The following is an 18,531-nucleotide window of genomic DNA, read 5'->3' on the forward strand; positions in this document are numbered from 1 at the left end:
AAGTGGTCAGTCTCTTCGGACGAGGCTACAAACATCTATAGGTAGGTATATATATATATGTATATACGCGTGTGTACATACGCCTTCATTTAGCTTGCCGAAGTGGTTCTTTCGTAACATTCGCGCGGGCGAGTTACGCATAGGAACATCGAAAATTGTTGAGTTTCAGAAAAATCGTTATTTTCTCCTTTCTTGTACAAAAGTCAACTGTCCGGTACACTAATCTTTTTTTTTTTTTTTTTTTTTTTTTTTTCATTGTATCCGAAAAACCACACGAGACAGCACGCAAATACACATCGCTTTTCTCGCATCCCTGCGTGTACGCTATACGCTTCATCCAACTACACTTCCATGTCGAGAAGGGAAATTTATTTTTTTTTTTTCACCTTGTCATTTTGTTCTTCCCCGTTTCCTTCGTATGATAATATATATATATATAGCATTTAAGTTTCGCCTATGACAATATATACGATATACATATGATAAATAAGTGTATGCACTTAAACGCGATTCCCGCTATTAAAGACTTAAGCCTACTGATATGTTCGCATTCGTTTACATAGTAATATCATAATTGTAATGTTTTCCTTATACTCGTCGACCGATATCTGTCACCATCGTTCGCAAATCCCAACTACGGCATCATCCCCGTGACGATGTCCCATTACACCGCTATACCATTATTATTATTTTATAATAGTACGCGTGTCCTGATGCATTCTACGATACTTACTTACGCTCCCGCAAAGCTAGTCCCTCCTCGCAAGGTTGAATTCAGCCTCCCGACCCTTCTAGCTATGCATAGGACATTTTTCCTGCACACATTGATGCACGTTCTCGTCCTCGCTTCCCCCAATACTTTACATCCCCAATAACAAGACGCGACAAAACGTTAAACACTTGTTACAATTTTTTATTTGTTTATTTAATTTTTTTTTTTATTTACTTATTTTTTTTTTTTTATTTATTTTTTTTTTTTTCTTAGGGCACCTTTGGTATTAAGCTTGATGTTCGCCTCTCCAACTACATAGTTTAAACACAGCGTGCTCCGACACCGGCGTTCTTTTCTTTTTCCTCAACGATCACTCGCGGACAATGAAAAATCATGTCGTCTATACTCTTCCCGTCGATCCACATCGACGCCTCACGCGTGTGTATATAATAAGGACCTCGGGCATTGAGCAAAAGTCGAGCGCGCCGGCGCCGGAAACCGAAAAAGAGTTACCTGTTCGCCCCCGTCCGTCTTTTGCTCTTTTTTCCTCTCTGCAGATCTCTGGCTCGCATTCATACGTGTCACGTTAACTCTTTTTCGACTCGGCACGATCTTATAAAAGGTATTATATTCTCGTTACTTTATTTTTTTATTCCTCTTCTCTCCTCTTCCCGTTACTTAATTGCGTGTAATATGTGAACTTTTTTTCCCTTACGTGTGTGTACGTGTGTGTGTCTTTGTGACCTTAACAGTGCCTTTTTACATTCACTTACGACCAACGAAACGTTTTTTTTTTTTCTGTCCTAATTTTTTTTCTCTTTTTTATCTTTTTCTTCATTCATCTCAAAGTTTGGGCGCGCGGCCTTTCGCGTCTCGTGATCAACCGATCGCTTCTAATTTCAATTCGCTTTGCTCTCCGAGCGTTAATTTTTTCTTTCTTCTATTAGTTCGCTGTGCGCCGCGCGCGCGACTCGAAGGCCCCGTTTCATCATTACTTTCATTCGTTTTCAACTTTTACTTTCATCGGTTTCCGCGCACTCCCCGATGCGCTTCTCACTACCTTCTACTTCATATACTTTCAATGTTACTTTATACTTTCAATTTTTACTTTCATCGAGTGATATTTTTTTTTTTTTTTTTTCCTTACTTTCGATACGATTAATCTATACCCTTACCGTTACACAGTTGGTCAGAGTTTGATACAAATCACCAAGAGCTCGAGGACTCGCGAGAATGCCCTGACCGTCCCTACAAATACACTAATCCCCCAACAACCGCTCAAACGCTTGTATACATCGATGAAAATTTGACTAATAATAAACAGCGGTTTAACTGTAACTTTTCCATCGTACGGCCATAATTACAATAATGATACAATAAACGAACAAGCGAACGAACCAAGCGGTATTTAATGCGCTTAAATTAACTCTACGCTCAATAATAATGGAAATAATAATAATAATAATAATAATAATAATAATAATAATATCGATACTTATGTATATACTACAAACAAGTAGCCAAAAAAAGGAAGAAAGGAAAAATATTCGAGCGAGACCGAAGAACCTGCCGGTCTCCCTATTCCTGTACTCGCTTATACACGTTCCCCGACAAAGCTGATAAAAAAGCCGCGAATCAGTCCCACGGTCCTCCTTTTTTTTTTTTTTTTTTTTTTTTTTTTTGTAACTCTCGGCTAACTGCAGTTCTCCAAGCTCCTTCGTCCCGTTGCATTACCATACTACGCGCCCCGTGCGCGCGAAACGTCACCCTCGCGCCCCAGTGACGTCGCGACAACCCTGATGGTACATCTGTTGGCCTCTTCGCAGTAGCTGTGACGGCGCTTTGCTGCGATAATCGTAGCAGTGGTAATTGTCGTAGCTGTTGTTCTCGTGGTCATAATGATCGGCCGTGGTGGTATCGTTTGCCTCGAGTTGGTGTTGCTGCAGCTGTTGTTCGAGCGACACGACTCGGCGGCTCCTTTCGCGCCGCGGTAGCCTCACATGCCGTTTATGTCGATCTTAAAGTTGCCCGTTTTCTTCTCCCTTGGATCCCTGGAACGAGACAACATTCATTATTATCTGGCACGCAGATGTATATACTGTTTGACATTGTGCCCTGATTGATTTTTTTTTTTTTTTTTTTTTTATTAGCAAAGCAAAAAAACGGTCGGAAATGTGGTTTGGATCGTATAATGGGTAGCTTTCAACACCGTAATAACTATAATACGTAAGAAATTAACTACGCGATAACTCCAAATGTTCCGCTTAAGTTGAAGAAAATAAGCAAAAGAAACGTTAAAAGTTCGATCTAATGTATTAGGAGTGGGGCAGTATTTAACAGAGTTGAAACACTTTGAGATAAGTTTGTTTTAATTTTGATTGAAATTATTTCAACTCTTCATTAAATTGTTCTAATTAAATCTGTACTTAGATTGTCCCTGTGTTTTTAACAGTAGATCAAACAAAATACTTTAAACGAGTATTCCGTTTCGAATAAAATATTTGAAATGTTCAAAATTCCAAGTAAAAATTTATTTAAAACGCAAAAATGTCAAGTATTTTCATTTAAAATGAATGTGAAAAACGTAATTATTTTTATCAAAGTGTATAAGCAGGGAGTTATCAGATAAAAGTAAAATTAATGTTTCAATTTATTAAATTTTATACTTTATTTATTTTGTGACAGGAGAAAACATGTTCGAGTTTTGTATCAGTTGGGCCAAATTTAAATATTAATTTTCAGATTAAAACTAAATTTTATTTAAAATACATTATTAAAAATACGTTCTTCAACTTAATTTTATATTAAATTTTTTTTCATTCTTTTTCAAATAAATATTTTTCCAACATTATCCAGTGTATACTACTATTAGTATGTATTGAGGTGGTTGATAAGTCTCAGTGTATAACTAATTAAGCTCAATTATCATTTTTAAGTATTAAATACCGTTGAAAACCTTTACATTTGAAAATCAATCAAAAATATAAATTTTTACAAAAATGCAATTACTTGGTAATAATTTCAGGGATTTATGAATGTACAAAAAGCACAGAAAATTGTTTTGAAAGTAGGATAACTTAAAACCGACACACAAAAACCTATGTATTTATGTTTTTTACGTGTATATTGATTTAATCTATCGTACACGAGTTTTTTACAAGAATAGCAAGAACGATTTTCACGTAAGATAGAAAAATGTCTCTTTATGGCACCCTTGGTATATTGCTACATGGGAAAACGGTAGCTTGGGGTGCACTTGGAAAAAGAGACAACTAAAAGACTTACTATTCATATTTTTGTATGTGACAGCTTGTCAAAATATACAGCCGGATACGTGATTATAAATTTCGCAATTTGAAATACTTGCAATTATAATTAAAAAGAAGTAACCTTATTTCAAGTACCGTATCATCAAATCATAAAAAAGTTTTTTTTTTTTAATATTTAATGGGACATTTCACAAAAACTGTAATATTTTGATGCATAAAATGAATTTTTCACTATTCAGTGACCAGAAAATTTTAATTAATTTTTCTACGTTAAATTTTAATAAGGGCCAAATAAGTTGAAAAATTGAACATGTTATGTTAATAATTAATGGAATTCAAAAGCGTGAAAATTAAGCTTCGCAATTCTTACGAGAAGAACTTTTTCAAAAAAATTTTTTATAGCTCTAAAGTACAAGAAAATTTGTCCAACACTTGAAACTTTTAGATTACAAAGAGAAAAATATTAAAAACCCATTATTTAGGTGCCATAAGCCGATAAAATGAAATTTTTAAACGGTTCGCGTAACGGTAATTGTATTTTCGTCTATTTTTTGCATCTCTCAGCCACGTGAAAAATTATCTACTGACTTGATTCCAAAACCGTATCCAGGGATAATTAATGTACACCTTTTAAAGTAAAGTTTCACCTCAAAGTAATTACATCCGTCATTTTAAGATAGTTCTTTCATGACTCCCGAATCAAAGGTGTGACTATCAAGTTGATGTTAATTAATACTCCTTAAATTTAAAACGATTACTTGTAAATATTGTTTAGTAAATCAAATTAAGGAGGCTTCCTCGAACTAAGACCAGATGAATTTAATAGTTAAAAATTTACTGAATCCAATGAAATAATTATTTATATCTCTTACTCTGCAAAATTTCGAGATATTATTAATTTAATGTAGCGCTTTCTAACACGTATTCTTATGATGGAGCTCGCACACGCGATGAAAAAAACTTAAAAACTCGAATAAATCGACAGTTTCCGTAATTAGCGCACACGTTTTGTAGAAAAAAACCTCCTCTTTCTAATGACGCCTAGCAAAGTAAATGTTACCCTGGAAGATTTCGAGATATTCTATTAAAAATAATTGATCAAGTCATTGTATTTCCACAGGTTAGCCTATGTTTTCTTGCGTCAGTGATGCCAACTATACCTTACTTTGTAGCCTACAACTTAAGTTGGCATCTCTGCACGAGGGAGCTTCCTTTATAAAAGTTAGTAGGAATGATTATGTAAAATTTGCGCTTAAACTCAAAATACCAGCAGTTGATGCTTACCTATTATACGACATAAATATACGCTTTCAACATAGGAGACGAAAATGTATGCCTGTGTTTCTTTAAATATCTTCTGATTAAGTCCGTGAACATGTATATTTCGAGATAGCAGTACATTTGTAATTGCACAAGCTTTATTGTGCTAGTTTTTTACTTAATTACGTTTACTAAATAAATAACTAAGCTACAATTTTCAGTAAAAAATGCTTAGTTGCCATAAGAGCATATGTTTAGAATTTACTTTTTATTCATCGTTTTTTTGCGTTTATATTCGTCAGCCTACTCTAAAATTTGGAGGGCTAGAGTAATGTAACTTAATAATTAAATGATTCCTCAAGGTTTATGTTATTCTGTTCATAATCATTTCGTGAAAGAATCAGCTTGAAAGCCACAGATATCATGGAATGTCGCAATTTTCGTGAAATGATCCATGTACGGCTTTGCCCAAGTCTAAATACGTGTATCTGCTGCTCCTCGACGGAACATTGACGTTTTTACGGTCGTACAATGATACAAGCGCAAAGTACGTATATATAGGTGTCACGGATAGAAAAAAAACGGGCGGTGGCGCAAAACGAGCGACGCTTGGAGGCGCGCGAGTTAACGTCGGAGACTTGATGTAGAGCACCGATTGTGGCGAGAGCACTGGAGCACATAGCACTGCTTAACTGTGCTTTTCTACTTATTCTTTTCTGTGCTTATTGTCAGGCTCGTCGGCGACGGACGCGAAGCGCGAAAAATACGAGGCAGACAATTATGGGATAACAGTAACGTCGGTGTCCGAGCGTAAGAAAAGTAGCGGATCACGAGCTTCCAGTTGTACGGTCGTGGGAGCGAAAGATTTGCTGTTTTGGCGGGGCTTCGTGACTGAGGGAAAGAAGTAGCCGAGGATAACAGAAAAACCATGTACAAATAAAGGATACAGAGGCCTCGGAAATTAAATAAGCAGCGCAGGTTGAAAACAAATTTTTCTCATCCCTCTCGCGTCGCGATCGTGGGTGTAAGGACATCCGGAAGAAAATAGGTCATTTTTTTGCTATAAATTCTTGATCCAGCGAAAGCAATAAAACGCTCTGAAGACCGAGGTATTTGGGTCTCTAAACATACACTTTTAAAAATTTTTTTTCATTTGCAAAGTTTTATTCAAAACGAATTTTTTAATTTCTTTCAACGCTGCTTTAAATGGTTGATTACCTTAAGAAGTTAACAGACATTTTCAGATTAAAACGTTATTTATAGATTTAGAAAAGATTCAAGTGCGTCAGGTTTCAAGACCTTTGTTTCGTCTAAGCCACGAAATCGATAAAACATATTTTTCAACTTCAGCACGGCCTCTCATGGAAAATTGTAAAAGAAACTAGTCCCTCGTTATGAAATTAAGGGCATGCATAAGTATAGCCTATTGCAACTTTTTTCTCAAGTTTTCAAGCAGTTGTTGACAAATATGGGTGCCCAAACCATGTTTTTCACTTGATTCAAATCAAAGATGTGCAAATACTTCATTTTTAATTTTACGACTATGAGACCTTTGCATTGTCAATTTCCAATAAATAAAGCGGTTCCGAGAAGGAAAGTTTATTCAGATTTGTTTTGACGCTATCATACGCAAAACTATATTTGAGGTAAGGGCCTGTTTACAGCGGAGACAGCAACCGACAGCAAAAGTCAGCAAAGGTTAGGGAAAAGTAGGTAATCAGCGCCACTGGCTGTTGCTGACGTTTCCTGAGTTTTGTTGCATGTTCCTAGCAAATGTATTCCCTTCTTGATACTACTCTGTATACCTATATACAAGAGAGAAACAGCTAGCAACATAAACAGTGGCGCTGATTACCTATGCCTTTCCTTAACCTTTGCCGAGTTTTGCTGTTGGTTGCTGTCTCCGCTGTAAACGGGGCCTAAGTCGATACAGTAGACCATATATGCGTGCCCTTCAGATGAAATTATGGTAATGCTAAAGTCGGGCATTCTCTCATACTCCCCATCAAATCAATCTCTTAAAACTCAAAAGATTGTACGCGCAGTTCACGTGCTCAAGACATTATTCGGAAATGATGATGTTTCGTTAGGTCGGCATTTACCCCACTTTTACGTAATCAACCGAGAGGATGTATTGTTTACGCACTATAGACGTTAATTAATCAGCCAATTCAAAACCACGTGCCTTAGAAACTTAGAGCCCTAAATACTGCTCAAAATACTACAAACCCGCGTGGTTTTGAATAAATTAGATGGTGAGCGTAGTTCTAGTGCAATATACTTAGATGCTTGTGCCATGTACGTATGTGCGTTTAGGTTATGAGAACAGCCCACTGGTGACTTTCCTTTTTACGCTTATATTGGGATTCCAAAAGGTCACGTGACTCTCGCGATAAATATAGCCAATTGGGGGAAAAAAGACAGGTCTTATGGGTGCAGTTCTATTTTTGTTTTTTTTACACGTTCAACGATTGTAACACGATTAAAGCTTTTCAATAACATGTATTCGAGAAGATGACGATACTTTAGCTATTTTTTATCTTTTAGAAGGCTTTTATCTTATTACGATCGTTGAACGTGTACACAAAATATAAATAGAATTACACCCATAAGGCCTGTCTTATTTTTCCCCCTATTGGTTATATACCATTGCGAGAGCCGCGTGACCATTTGGAATCTCAATACCTCTAAGACTAGGTGGACATGACTCACATGACCAATTTTTGAGAACAATTTTTTAAAGTATGCCAATTGTTAGGGGACGCATTTGAGATCCAAAACAACAATTTTAAGCAATAAAATTTTCCCCGATTACGTCACAAGAAATATAATTGCAAACAGTTAATGTAATAAAATATAGTATCTCTGGTCAATTTTTTAAAGTATGCCAAGTATATAATTGCTAATTTCTACTTGGCACACTCTTTGCTGGTATAAAAAATTTGTAGATAAATTGCTAATTTGTATTAAGTATTCTAAGTTTGTTAAAAAATTAAAAAATTTGTAGTAATTAGCAGTTGTTGTTACAGGAATGGTTAGAACTTTACTTGGCATACTTTAAAAAATTGTTTTCTAATGGTACTTTTGTAATGCATTTTGATTTAAATACAAACTATAAACGTATATATTGAAACAGTATGCCTGTAGCATTGGATGGATTGTTTTATGGTTAAGTTGTGTCAAATATACTTGGTATACTTTAAAAAATTGGTATGAGATACTATATTTTGTTACGTTTTGCAATTAACTTTTTTTATGGCGTAACAGTGGGCAAATTAATTTTGTTAATTTAATTTGTCGTTTTGGCTCTCAAATGCATCCCCTGACCCCCAAAAATTGGTTTACTTTAACAAACTGTTCACGAAAATTGGTGATATCCGCCTGGTCTACCTACACATGATTTTAACTAACAATAGAAAGGCGAGAGTTCAAAGATAATTATTCAATTTTTATTTAATTATTCAATTTAATTTAGCTTGATTAGGTTTTTTAAAATTTAATAATTAAGGCCAATGGAACCACCTGTCTACAGTGCCCGAATATACACTCGATCAGTTGGGTAGAAGAGGGGGTAGATACCAACTTAAGAGCTGACCAAAGAATCATTTCCGAATGGAACTTAGGAAAAGATGGTACCGTGATGAAAAAAAGCTTTTTTTCATTTTTAATCGTTCAAAAAAAAGAGTATATCTTAAAATTTATAGCTCGCAAAACTTCGAAGATTAAAATAATATCGTTAAATTCGTGTAATTTTCCACAAAATCGAATGCTTACTTCTGATGCCTCACACTGAGTTTGAGACGTTCCAAAAAATAGATCTTTTTTCAAGTACTTTAATTTCTTCTCTGAACAATTTCATAAAACTTTTTCAAACAACGTTATAAAAGGAGTTGATAAAAAAAATAGAAAAATTCGATTCAAAGTTGAACATTAACAACTTGAAAAAAAGCCGAAACATGATCGACGGTTCTCAGAAAGAGAAAACTAACTCGAAATTGCAGCTAACTCGGATTTTGGTTGAAGAAGTAGCTAACTTGCATAAGTTTTTTTTCCTTAAATTTTGTAGTTTTCTGTATTCTTCTTATTCACTGTATCATTCAAAGTTGCCACGACAAAATTAAAAAGAAAAAATTATCTTCAAATTAGCGAATTTATCGTTAGCTTTTTCTTTACTGTAATTTCGCGTTTTACTGTTTCTTTCACCGAGCCAACGCTTAAACGACTTGTCCAAAGTATTTTATTTATTCTGTATAAAATCCCCAAAATGAGAAAAACGTAATTCTGAAGATGGGGTTTAAATAAAGCCTCATTTTTGGGTATCGAAAACGTAATTTTCTCTGGATTTCCTTGTGTACGCAGTAGTATAGTCGTGAGAAAAGCTTCCGGCCAGAGTTTTAATCTCTGCGTTCGAGCAAATAAAAAACAAAAAACAAAAAAAAAGATAGGAATAAAACCTACTTCCATCCAGAGATTAGTTACGCCCACCTCGGCCATTTTCGACTTTGCGTATTCGATTCTTATGGCTCCCCGGTCGGAGGAGACTAGGAGGGAGCCCTGGAGCGTGGCCATCGCTTGCGCGGCGTAGCGCACGTCTTGAAATTCGACAAAAGCCACCGGCGAGCCGCCCTTACTGTGCATACGAAGCCGGGAGAAACCAGGAAAACTGTGCACAAAGTTTTTTTTCAGAGTATATTTATTACAGAAATACAAGCGGTATACAGTGGTAGAGCGTAATGACGTGTGTGCATCAACGATTATAGCATGAACACTGTAGGTAGAAGGGGACAGATATTTGCCGACTAACATTAACAATAATAATAATAATAATAATCATATCTGTTCCCTCACTGTACTCATCTACTGCGTGCGATTTTTAAGTGTTCTATCGAGTTGTATGGGTTACTTGCATAATAACTGCTGTAACGTATACACAGAGAAAGGATTTAAAAAAAAAAAAAATTTTTCATATTGTTTTGCCAGCGCAAAAAATTTTTTTGAATCACAAGATTTTTAGTATGTACCCGAAACAGTATAAAATTATCGGCGACCGGTTGCAGTAACCAACAATTGACAGACAGTATATAAAATTACAGTATACGGTTTTTTTTTTTTTTTTATTTTAAATTTTCTTTCTCCGTGATGTCTATCAGTAGTGGATATTGACGCCTCGAACTAAAAAAGTGCTAATTCAAAATTGCCGTTAAAAAAAACGCTAACTAAATATTTTGACAATAAGACATTTTTGAGTTGGCGCTTTCTTTGACTTAAATTTCTACCGATCGGAGGAAGAACGCGCCATTTTGGAAAACTCAAACTGTTCTAAAATGCTTGTGCTGCACGATGACAAGTTTTCCAAACTAGCCTTCAGATTTTTAGTCTCAAGATCCATAAATAGAAAGTTTGAGGGAAAAAACCACGTTTCTGCCATAGCACTTTCTCTCTCCGAATCGCACATCTATTATTTTTCTCTTTTTTTAAACTTTTATTTAAACAGTTCTAAGGAGTAAGTGTACAGTGCTAAAAATGTTTTCCCAGTCGAAAAGCAGACGTAAGCTTCTAGATAACTGCAATTAGATAATAACCTCGCGATACAGGTATTCATCGTACCGTACAAGTTGCCTTTTTTTTGTTTTTTGTTTTTTAATTTAAACAATACTTTCAAGAAGCAAAGCAAACTTTACCTCCAATTAAATTATTTATAGTTCAACATACAGTCCGAACATGTAGCTTTTACTCTCCCATATAAGATCAGCGGAAACGATATCGTACCTGGTAGGTACTTTGTAAGTTTTGTTTGCCAGCCATGAGTATTACAAAAATATACGAACTGTTATGTAAAATCCCTGGATATCACTTGGTCAACTTCTGACCATGGTGATCGTCGCGTTACCTCGTGTATTATGCGAGTGTTTTGCATTCCAGAACTGTACACTTTATATTTATAACTTGCAACATCGATAAAAGGAAGCGTTTGCACGTGCAACATGTCATACAATGATTGTACCGGAGCTACAAAACATCAATGATAATTTAACACACGTAAATGCAGGAATAAAAGCGTCTTTCGCCACTGTGGTATGGAAAGTGGATAAAACTAAAAAAAAAAAAAAAAAAAAAAAAAAAAAAACAAAAGAGTAAATAAACAAAATAAGAGTAACAGTATTCCATAAGTGGACCAGACAAAGCAATATTGCAGCAGGGAAGTGCCATTGGAAGTACGAGACTGCTACTGGTAACGTGAACTTATCACGATAAGGAGACGACACTAAAAATATTAATTTACACTACTATAGATTGGTGGTCGGGTGAAGGTGCATAATGACTCTCTCGTATTGGATTTATCTTTCCGGCAAATAATTTTTGTTTGTATGATTTTCAGTTGTTGCATTAGGCATCGCTAAAAAATATTTTACCTACCATGAGCGTTTTTGAGAGGCTGGTGTGCCCTCGGTAGGAAAAATAGTATTCGCCACATAAGCTCCATAAGCCGCAAAATAGCCCCAGAGGCGATGGCGCTTATCCGACAAAAACTACCATTACTACTTGATCGATCAACCAAAATGGAGTCTATTATTATCTATATCGAAATATTATTTTTATTTCTCTGTTTGAAATAATAATCAGCACAATATTGCGTAACGTAAAAGTTTTCGCAAGAATCAATAGAGAAATCGGTGGTTATATTCAAATAGGATTGTTCGGCAGAGCTGTCAGTAAATGGGAGTATTTTCCCGATGAATTGTTTGTCATCCGGATGAAAGAAAAGCCAAACGAATATTGGCGTGCTCGCAAATGGAAAACGCAAAGTATGATTAACAGTCCTATGGGTATGCTGTATCAAATCAGTTGGTGAAAATAACATTTGAAAATGGAAAAAGCATGTTATAGAGCGGAAAGCTCTTATCGATTCGCGGGCTGTACGAATATAGAACGCTCCGTTTCCAGTCTTTCGTTATTCCGTTTCGTTATTGATTTACGCCACATTGGGCGCGTCGAAGTCGAAAGTTTATTTCCATGTATACACACAAAGTACAAAATTGTCAAAAGATTGGCAAGCAAAAATAACAAAGTATATTTATATAATTTTATGTCACGATACTGCAATGGTTTGGAGGAAAATTAAAGTACGTACTTCATTTGTAATGAAAAAGGTCGTATCTCTGTTTTTGGTGGTAAAAAAAGGTATTACTATAAATGGAAGAGTAATAGTAGATTTTGTCACTATTGCACATCTCTTCCAGGGGGCTGGGGTCAAATTGCGTCCTTTAAGATAACACTAATGACTTCTAAGGTCGAGTTGCGTCCCCGTTAATTTTATCTTATGGTCGAGTTCCACCCTGGTTATTACGCCGATGAGTCATAACTATTTTTTCGCCACACTTTATCTAGGCTTCGGACTACCAGTATAAGTACTTGGGGTGTTTAAAAAAAGTTTCTAAGATGAAGACATTCTAATATTGAACGGTAGCAATCACTGAATTGGCTAAAATTTTTTGGACACTTCCTAAAAAAATTTGATATTTGAAAATTACATATTATAATATTAAAAACGTTGTTAGTTGTTTTACAAATGGAACTATCAAATCTTGTCCAAATCGATGGAGGGGTAGGCATGTCATTTTCGATATAATTATTCAAAATATAGTCACAAAAGTTCTCTTTACTTAGACCAAGCTCTTGAATTTTATACCACCAACTTTCGCCTTGGAGGAAACGGCAACCACGAATTTGTGTTTTCCGTAAGGTTTCACTTATTGCATTATGAATTGCTAATTCAAATTCTAAAAAAACAGTAGATGGGTTAAATGATGAATATGATTTTTCACACTCAGACTTTAAAATACAAAAGACTTTGCAATAACTTTCTGTGGATTTATTACTTTACAAAGTAATGATAAGTAAGTTAAAAGAAATGAATAAACATGTTTACAATTTTTATTATAATTAATACATTTTCGTGTTATGTAAATTTCAAGTTTGAAGCCTAGATAAAATGTGCTAAAAAAATTGTTATGACTCATCGGTTTAATGACCGGGACAGAACTCGACCATAAGATGAGAAAATAAACGTGGACGCAACTTGACCATAAGATAAAATCATTGAGGACGCAACTTAACCATGAGATAAAATCGGCGATTTTATCTCACAACTCGACCCTTTTTATCTACATGGAACGCGACTCGACATTTGCCTTACAGGGCAGTTACTGGCTTGAAGGGCGCTTGACAAGTAAAACCCGGGAGACTGCTGTGGTCCACCTGGCTGGAAGCGCATCGGTGGCGAACGCTATTTTTCTGTCAAGAGTGCAGTATAAACGTCCAAATGTGACGAAAAACGCCCCAAGGTAGGAAAAATAATAGATCGCAAGACTTATTGAAGGAATCGGTTTTTTTTTCTGAGATACAAATAAAGACCACATTAAATACGCTTTTCTTGCTAGTGGGTATCTGTCACCAAATAAATTTTTTCAATATTTTTGAAATGAGGTAGTATTGTGGAGACAAACTTTGGTCCATAAAGGCGGTAGGGGCCTCAGTCAATGACGCCTGACGTCAATGCGTTATTGGTTTATGTGTGGTAAACATGACCAATAGCAGGTTAATAAGAAAGAGGCCCACAACATACATGCCTGGGTAAGAGTACAGGTAGCATCTCTACTGGTCATTACTGAAACTGACAAACAAACCAAATTAACATAGTTAAGATAGGTCATGATTTAATTTTTTTGATATCCCTTGTACTTGTTTCATTTTTTTTTTTCTTTTTTTTTTTTCTAAAGCTACTAATTTTTTCTCATCGAATCAAAAAAAAAATCACGATTTTATCAGTCACCATAACTATTGTAAAATTAATTTTAGGTATAGTGAAGAGTTACGTGTGTATGTTATGACAGAAAAACAATAGTATTATAGCACATGTATTATATAAGCACAGCTGGTAAAAATAAGGTACCAGAGCCAAAAAATGGAAGTTAAATGCAAAACTGGTAAAAAAAAAATTTCTGTGCATTAGTGTTGCGTACCCTAATATAAGGTAAATATTAGTTCATTTACGCATTATTTTTCTAAAAACAATAAGCTCCGAAAAAATAGATTATTGCCTGGAGAATTGGCAAACGTATCAGCCAAAATGTGGTAGTTTGTGGAATGCATTTTCGGAAAAACAACTTCTTCAGACCCGACCCAGCACTACAGTACACCTGATTTGACAAAATAAGATAAGCCCTACATTACAAACTTGCTTCCCTTCTTGTAAAGTTCTTACACCCCCGTTTACATATTGTACAATATAAAGCTGAGATCTAATACATATAAATCTTTCTCTATCACAGCCATTTTTCATGATCTGACAGCTGTGTTTGTACCTATATAAGTCTTGCCTGTGATAACATAGGCACCTAATCTTCACTATATTAAAAATTTATTTTACAGCAGTTATAGCAACTAATAAAATCGTGACTTTTTTTTCAATGAAAAAAAATGAATAACTTGAAAAAAAAAAAAAAGTACGAAGGATATTAATAAATATCGAAAAATTAAATCATGACCCTATTTCAACCGTGTTAACTTGGTTTGTTTGCCTACACTAAGCCAGAGGTGCTACTTGTATCTTTACCAAGGTGGAGTGGATTTATACGCATCTCACGTCATCTTGACTGAGGTCCCCATGTTTCTCTTATACGGGCCAGAACTTGTCTGCGATACTACCTCCATTCGAATTTAAAGTTTCGTGAAATTGAGAGAATTCATTTCTTAGATGACCAGTTCCTCTTTTTACACCACAAAACGAGATGGCACCTTCTTCAACTTGAAAAGTAAGATACTACCTTTTTGCTCGTGGGTGTCGATCGGTTGTGTATGGTTCTACAGTTCACAAGTTTGCAAGCTACTGGATGTAGCACAAAATTAGGTACGTTATTACATTATCCGGTTTCGTGCAATCAACATTCAATCAGACGGGTGATAATGAGCATGGATATGAAACAATAAAATCACTATTCGCTTTGAGCGCAATTCCGAAATCGCGCCCCCACTGGGCACTTTGAAAACTATTGGTCATGATTAAAAGAGGTAATTATTGTGAAATCGAGCTTCCGGCTCCATTCACTAGGTGGCCAACCCTTTAATGTCGCTTCTCTACAAGCATATGGAAATCAATCCATAGTACTGTCCTTTTCTAATCACGACCAATTGTTCTCAAAGTGCTCAGTGGGGGGCGCGATTTCGGAATTGCGCTCAAAGCGAATAGTGAGATGGTGAGAAGTGGTGCAAAAGCTTACACATTAAGTGTAATCCTCCTACCCTCCTTCTGCTCCTACGTGTCAAGGGTCTTAAAAAAAAAAAAAAAAAAAAAAAAAAAAAAAAAAAAAAAAATGTAATTTCTAACCCATTCTCATATTGCATTGTTAAAATGAGAAATTGTAGGTATGTATCACCGAGTTTACTGCCATTACTCTATTTCGTGGAAAAAGTAATTTATCTCCTTTAACAAATAGTACGTCATTACGGAGATACGCACGGATGTCCGCACGAAAGTTGTTCCAACGAAAGTAGCCAATAAGTATACTGACAAACAGCTGCAAGTGAGCATTAGTGCAAAAATTCCACGCAAGTAGGTATGTTATAGTATATTACGCACCTAGTGAGCGAGGTTAAGAATGTCGCAGATTTCACGTAAATAAACGCCCGAGGCGAAGCCGAGGGTAATTAACGTGAAATATAGGGCATTTCTTAACCTCCGAACGTGACGCGTATACTATTTTTCTGCATAACCTCGTCGAAAGAGCTGATTATCTGTTTTGGAGCAGGGCAGATATGAAGCACTTTCGGTGGGGGTATACAGAAAAATGCAATTTTGTCTCGCGCGCACGGAAAGTGAGCAAGTAGCAGTTGTCGTGCGGCAAAAAAAAGCACGCACACCCACGCGATGATTTGAGGTTAGAAAAGTCGTGGAAAAGCCGTCATACATTTGTCGCGCACCATGTACAACTCGGAAGCGAAAGTCGAAGCTTGGCTTTCACATGTCTTACACGTGCATGTGCAGTGAGCATAGCACGCGAGGTACACGTACATTGAGAGAAAGGGGGAACGAGAATACTTATATATTATGATGTATATATGCTCGCTGGTGCGATTAGTCTTATCGTGCAGCTGAGTGCGATTAAGGCCACGCGCGTATATGTACGTATACATATTATGTATCGCACGTATATTATTATAAGTACAGTACGTTTCAAACGTGCGTGGCTACGGAGGTTTCGTTCCATCTTTCACGCAAGTGCAAATCGTATAGGTCAAAATCTCCGAAAAATTGATCTTTAGATGCATCACTTTGGCCATCACTTTGCAACCTCTCGCTCCTTTAGGGTTCATGGAATCGTGGTTGTACTGATTTAACTGTGGTTCAACTCTGCATGGAATGTCACGATATGTACTTGTAAAGAAGTCAACCGAGTTTTAATTCGAGCACTCCCTGTTTAGTCGAAAATATTGATCAGGAGGGGTATAACGATCGTTTGAAAAATGAGGGTAAATGTCTTCTGCGTGAAAATTAGCGTGTTTCATCTCGCTTCAGCCATTTTCCAGATTTAATTGATGACTCTCGTAATTTTTCTTCTGCTTGACCTCTCTAGGGTGTGCTATTATGTTTTTTAATGTAAATGAAAAGCTCAGAAGTTCCCAATGAAAAAACCATACCTTTTTCGACATGGTTTAAATTGTAGAGGAACTGTCGGTACAGTTCTCCGGACATGAAATCTCAAAGCTTATTGATCGAATCCTGGCTCTTATGAGAAAACGTAGTTATGAACTGTGGACTTAATCAATCGTAACATAAACAATTTAATTGAACAGCTCAATGTTTAAACAACTAGTATGTTGTTCCACATCATTAAGGACACATATTTACAATGATAAACTGATATTTTCAAATTAACAGCGTTAAAATTTAGGAAATACTTTGATTAAAAGTTTGAAAAACTTGTGCATGCGTTTGGTTTCGTAGCACTCATTTTAAAGTTTTTTAGTAGATTTCTACCTTCTATTCTTTTATACGATGAGGCAATATTATTCTCACGATTCACCAAGAATTATCGTCCTAACTTTTGAAATTGGCTGTACCGTAATAACTCCATTGACCAACCCTCAAATGCAAACTCTTTTGAACCGTTACCTATTCCTTTTCACACGAGTATTCCAAGCAACCTCCAAAATAGTACTACATGTCAACCTGATTCACACCGAATTTTGCTCATTTCTGTGCGACAATTTATTGCCGGGTAGAAAAAAGGGGATGGAGGCAAATGGGGCCTTGACACAAGAGCATCCATGTACTTGCGATTCGACGATGAACCCAACTTAGAAATTACTTTTGTCGGAAAAAAAGGACACGTCTAGTCCTCATTTTTTCAGAGATTTTGACTCGTACATGCCTCTTTCCTTCCCTTTCGCGTACACGCGCGTATTTTTCTTTCTAAAATCACCAGTTCCCCTTCCCACGCGTTCCCCCGCGCACGGCGTCGCGATAGCCAAACGTGAGAAGCGCGACGTCCGCAACGGGTATACATATACACTTCCACATAAATAATGCAAAGGTACATCACCCGTAACAGCAAGAGCCGGCTCGTCAATTAAATATATACATTATTGCCCCAGCACTGCAGTCGTGGTGCTAATAATACCAAAGTCACAATGACTGACAGGCAGCCTCTCGTATGTATGCTCATTCCAACTCGCAATTAAAGCGGTACGTAAGGGCATGTACTAATATATTCTCCTCCCCGGTGATGCGAAATGTCGCGTTAGTCTGTCGGACAGCACTGGCTGCTACAGTATGAGTGATGTACGCGATTTCCAATAAACTTCACGATTATTCGAGTAAATTTTCCGAGTCTCCGTTACTCTTGGCAATCACTACGATTGGAATGCAGGACGCATTTTTTGGGAAAAAGTTTTGTCACACAACTTTTCGGTTTTGCCACTACGCGCTAACAAAGGCACTCGGATACTTTCGATCGACGCGAAAGTTGTGACGAGTTTTCCTTTCCTTTTTTTTTTTCCTATAAAGCGTCATTAGTATTGTAGGGGGGAAAGTCGATGGGCTTCTGGTGATAAAGGCAAGTCGAAGGAAAAAAAAAAAAAAAATTATCATAAGCCCAACTGGACGAGGTACCAAAGCAGTAGTATAATAATCGAGTCAAAGGAGGCGGGAAAACGGGGAACAGCAGCAGCTGGTCTCGCCTTGGCCAACGCGTCCCCCTTAAAAAAAAGGGGGGGGGACAGCCGTTACAC

The 18,531-nt window shown here is 36.4% G+C and overlaps 1 protein-coding gene across 1 annotated transcript in view; it reads right to left on the minus strand.

Moving 5' to 3' along the window:
* Window positions 1-978: 978 nt before the first annotated feature.
* LOC106641553 (protein couch potato) overlaps window positions 979-18,531 on the minus strand; it is a 95,875-nt gene continuing 78,322 nt past the window's right edge. The window contains exons 3-4 of the mRNA XM_089597821.1: window positions 9,700-9,904; window positions 979-2,763 (exon numbers count right to left, since the gene is read on the minus strand). Coding sequence (XP_089453947.1) covers window positions 2,731-2,763; window positions 9,700-9,904 — 238 coding nt within the window. The 3' untranslated portion in view covers window positions 979-2,730. The remainder of the gene's footprint in view (window positions 2,764-9,699; window positions 9,905-18,531) is intronic.

The sequence above is a fragment of the Copidosoma floridanum genome, unplaced genomic scaffold, assembly GCF_036245765.1.
Source record: "Copidosoma floridanum isolate Cflo_tuat_1 unplaced genomic scaffold, Cflo_Japanese_pri ptg000040l, whole genome shotgun sequence".
Taxonomy (NCBI): Eukaryota; Metazoa; Arthropoda; class Insecta; order Hymenoptera; family Encyrtidae; genus Copidosoma; species Copidosoma floridanum.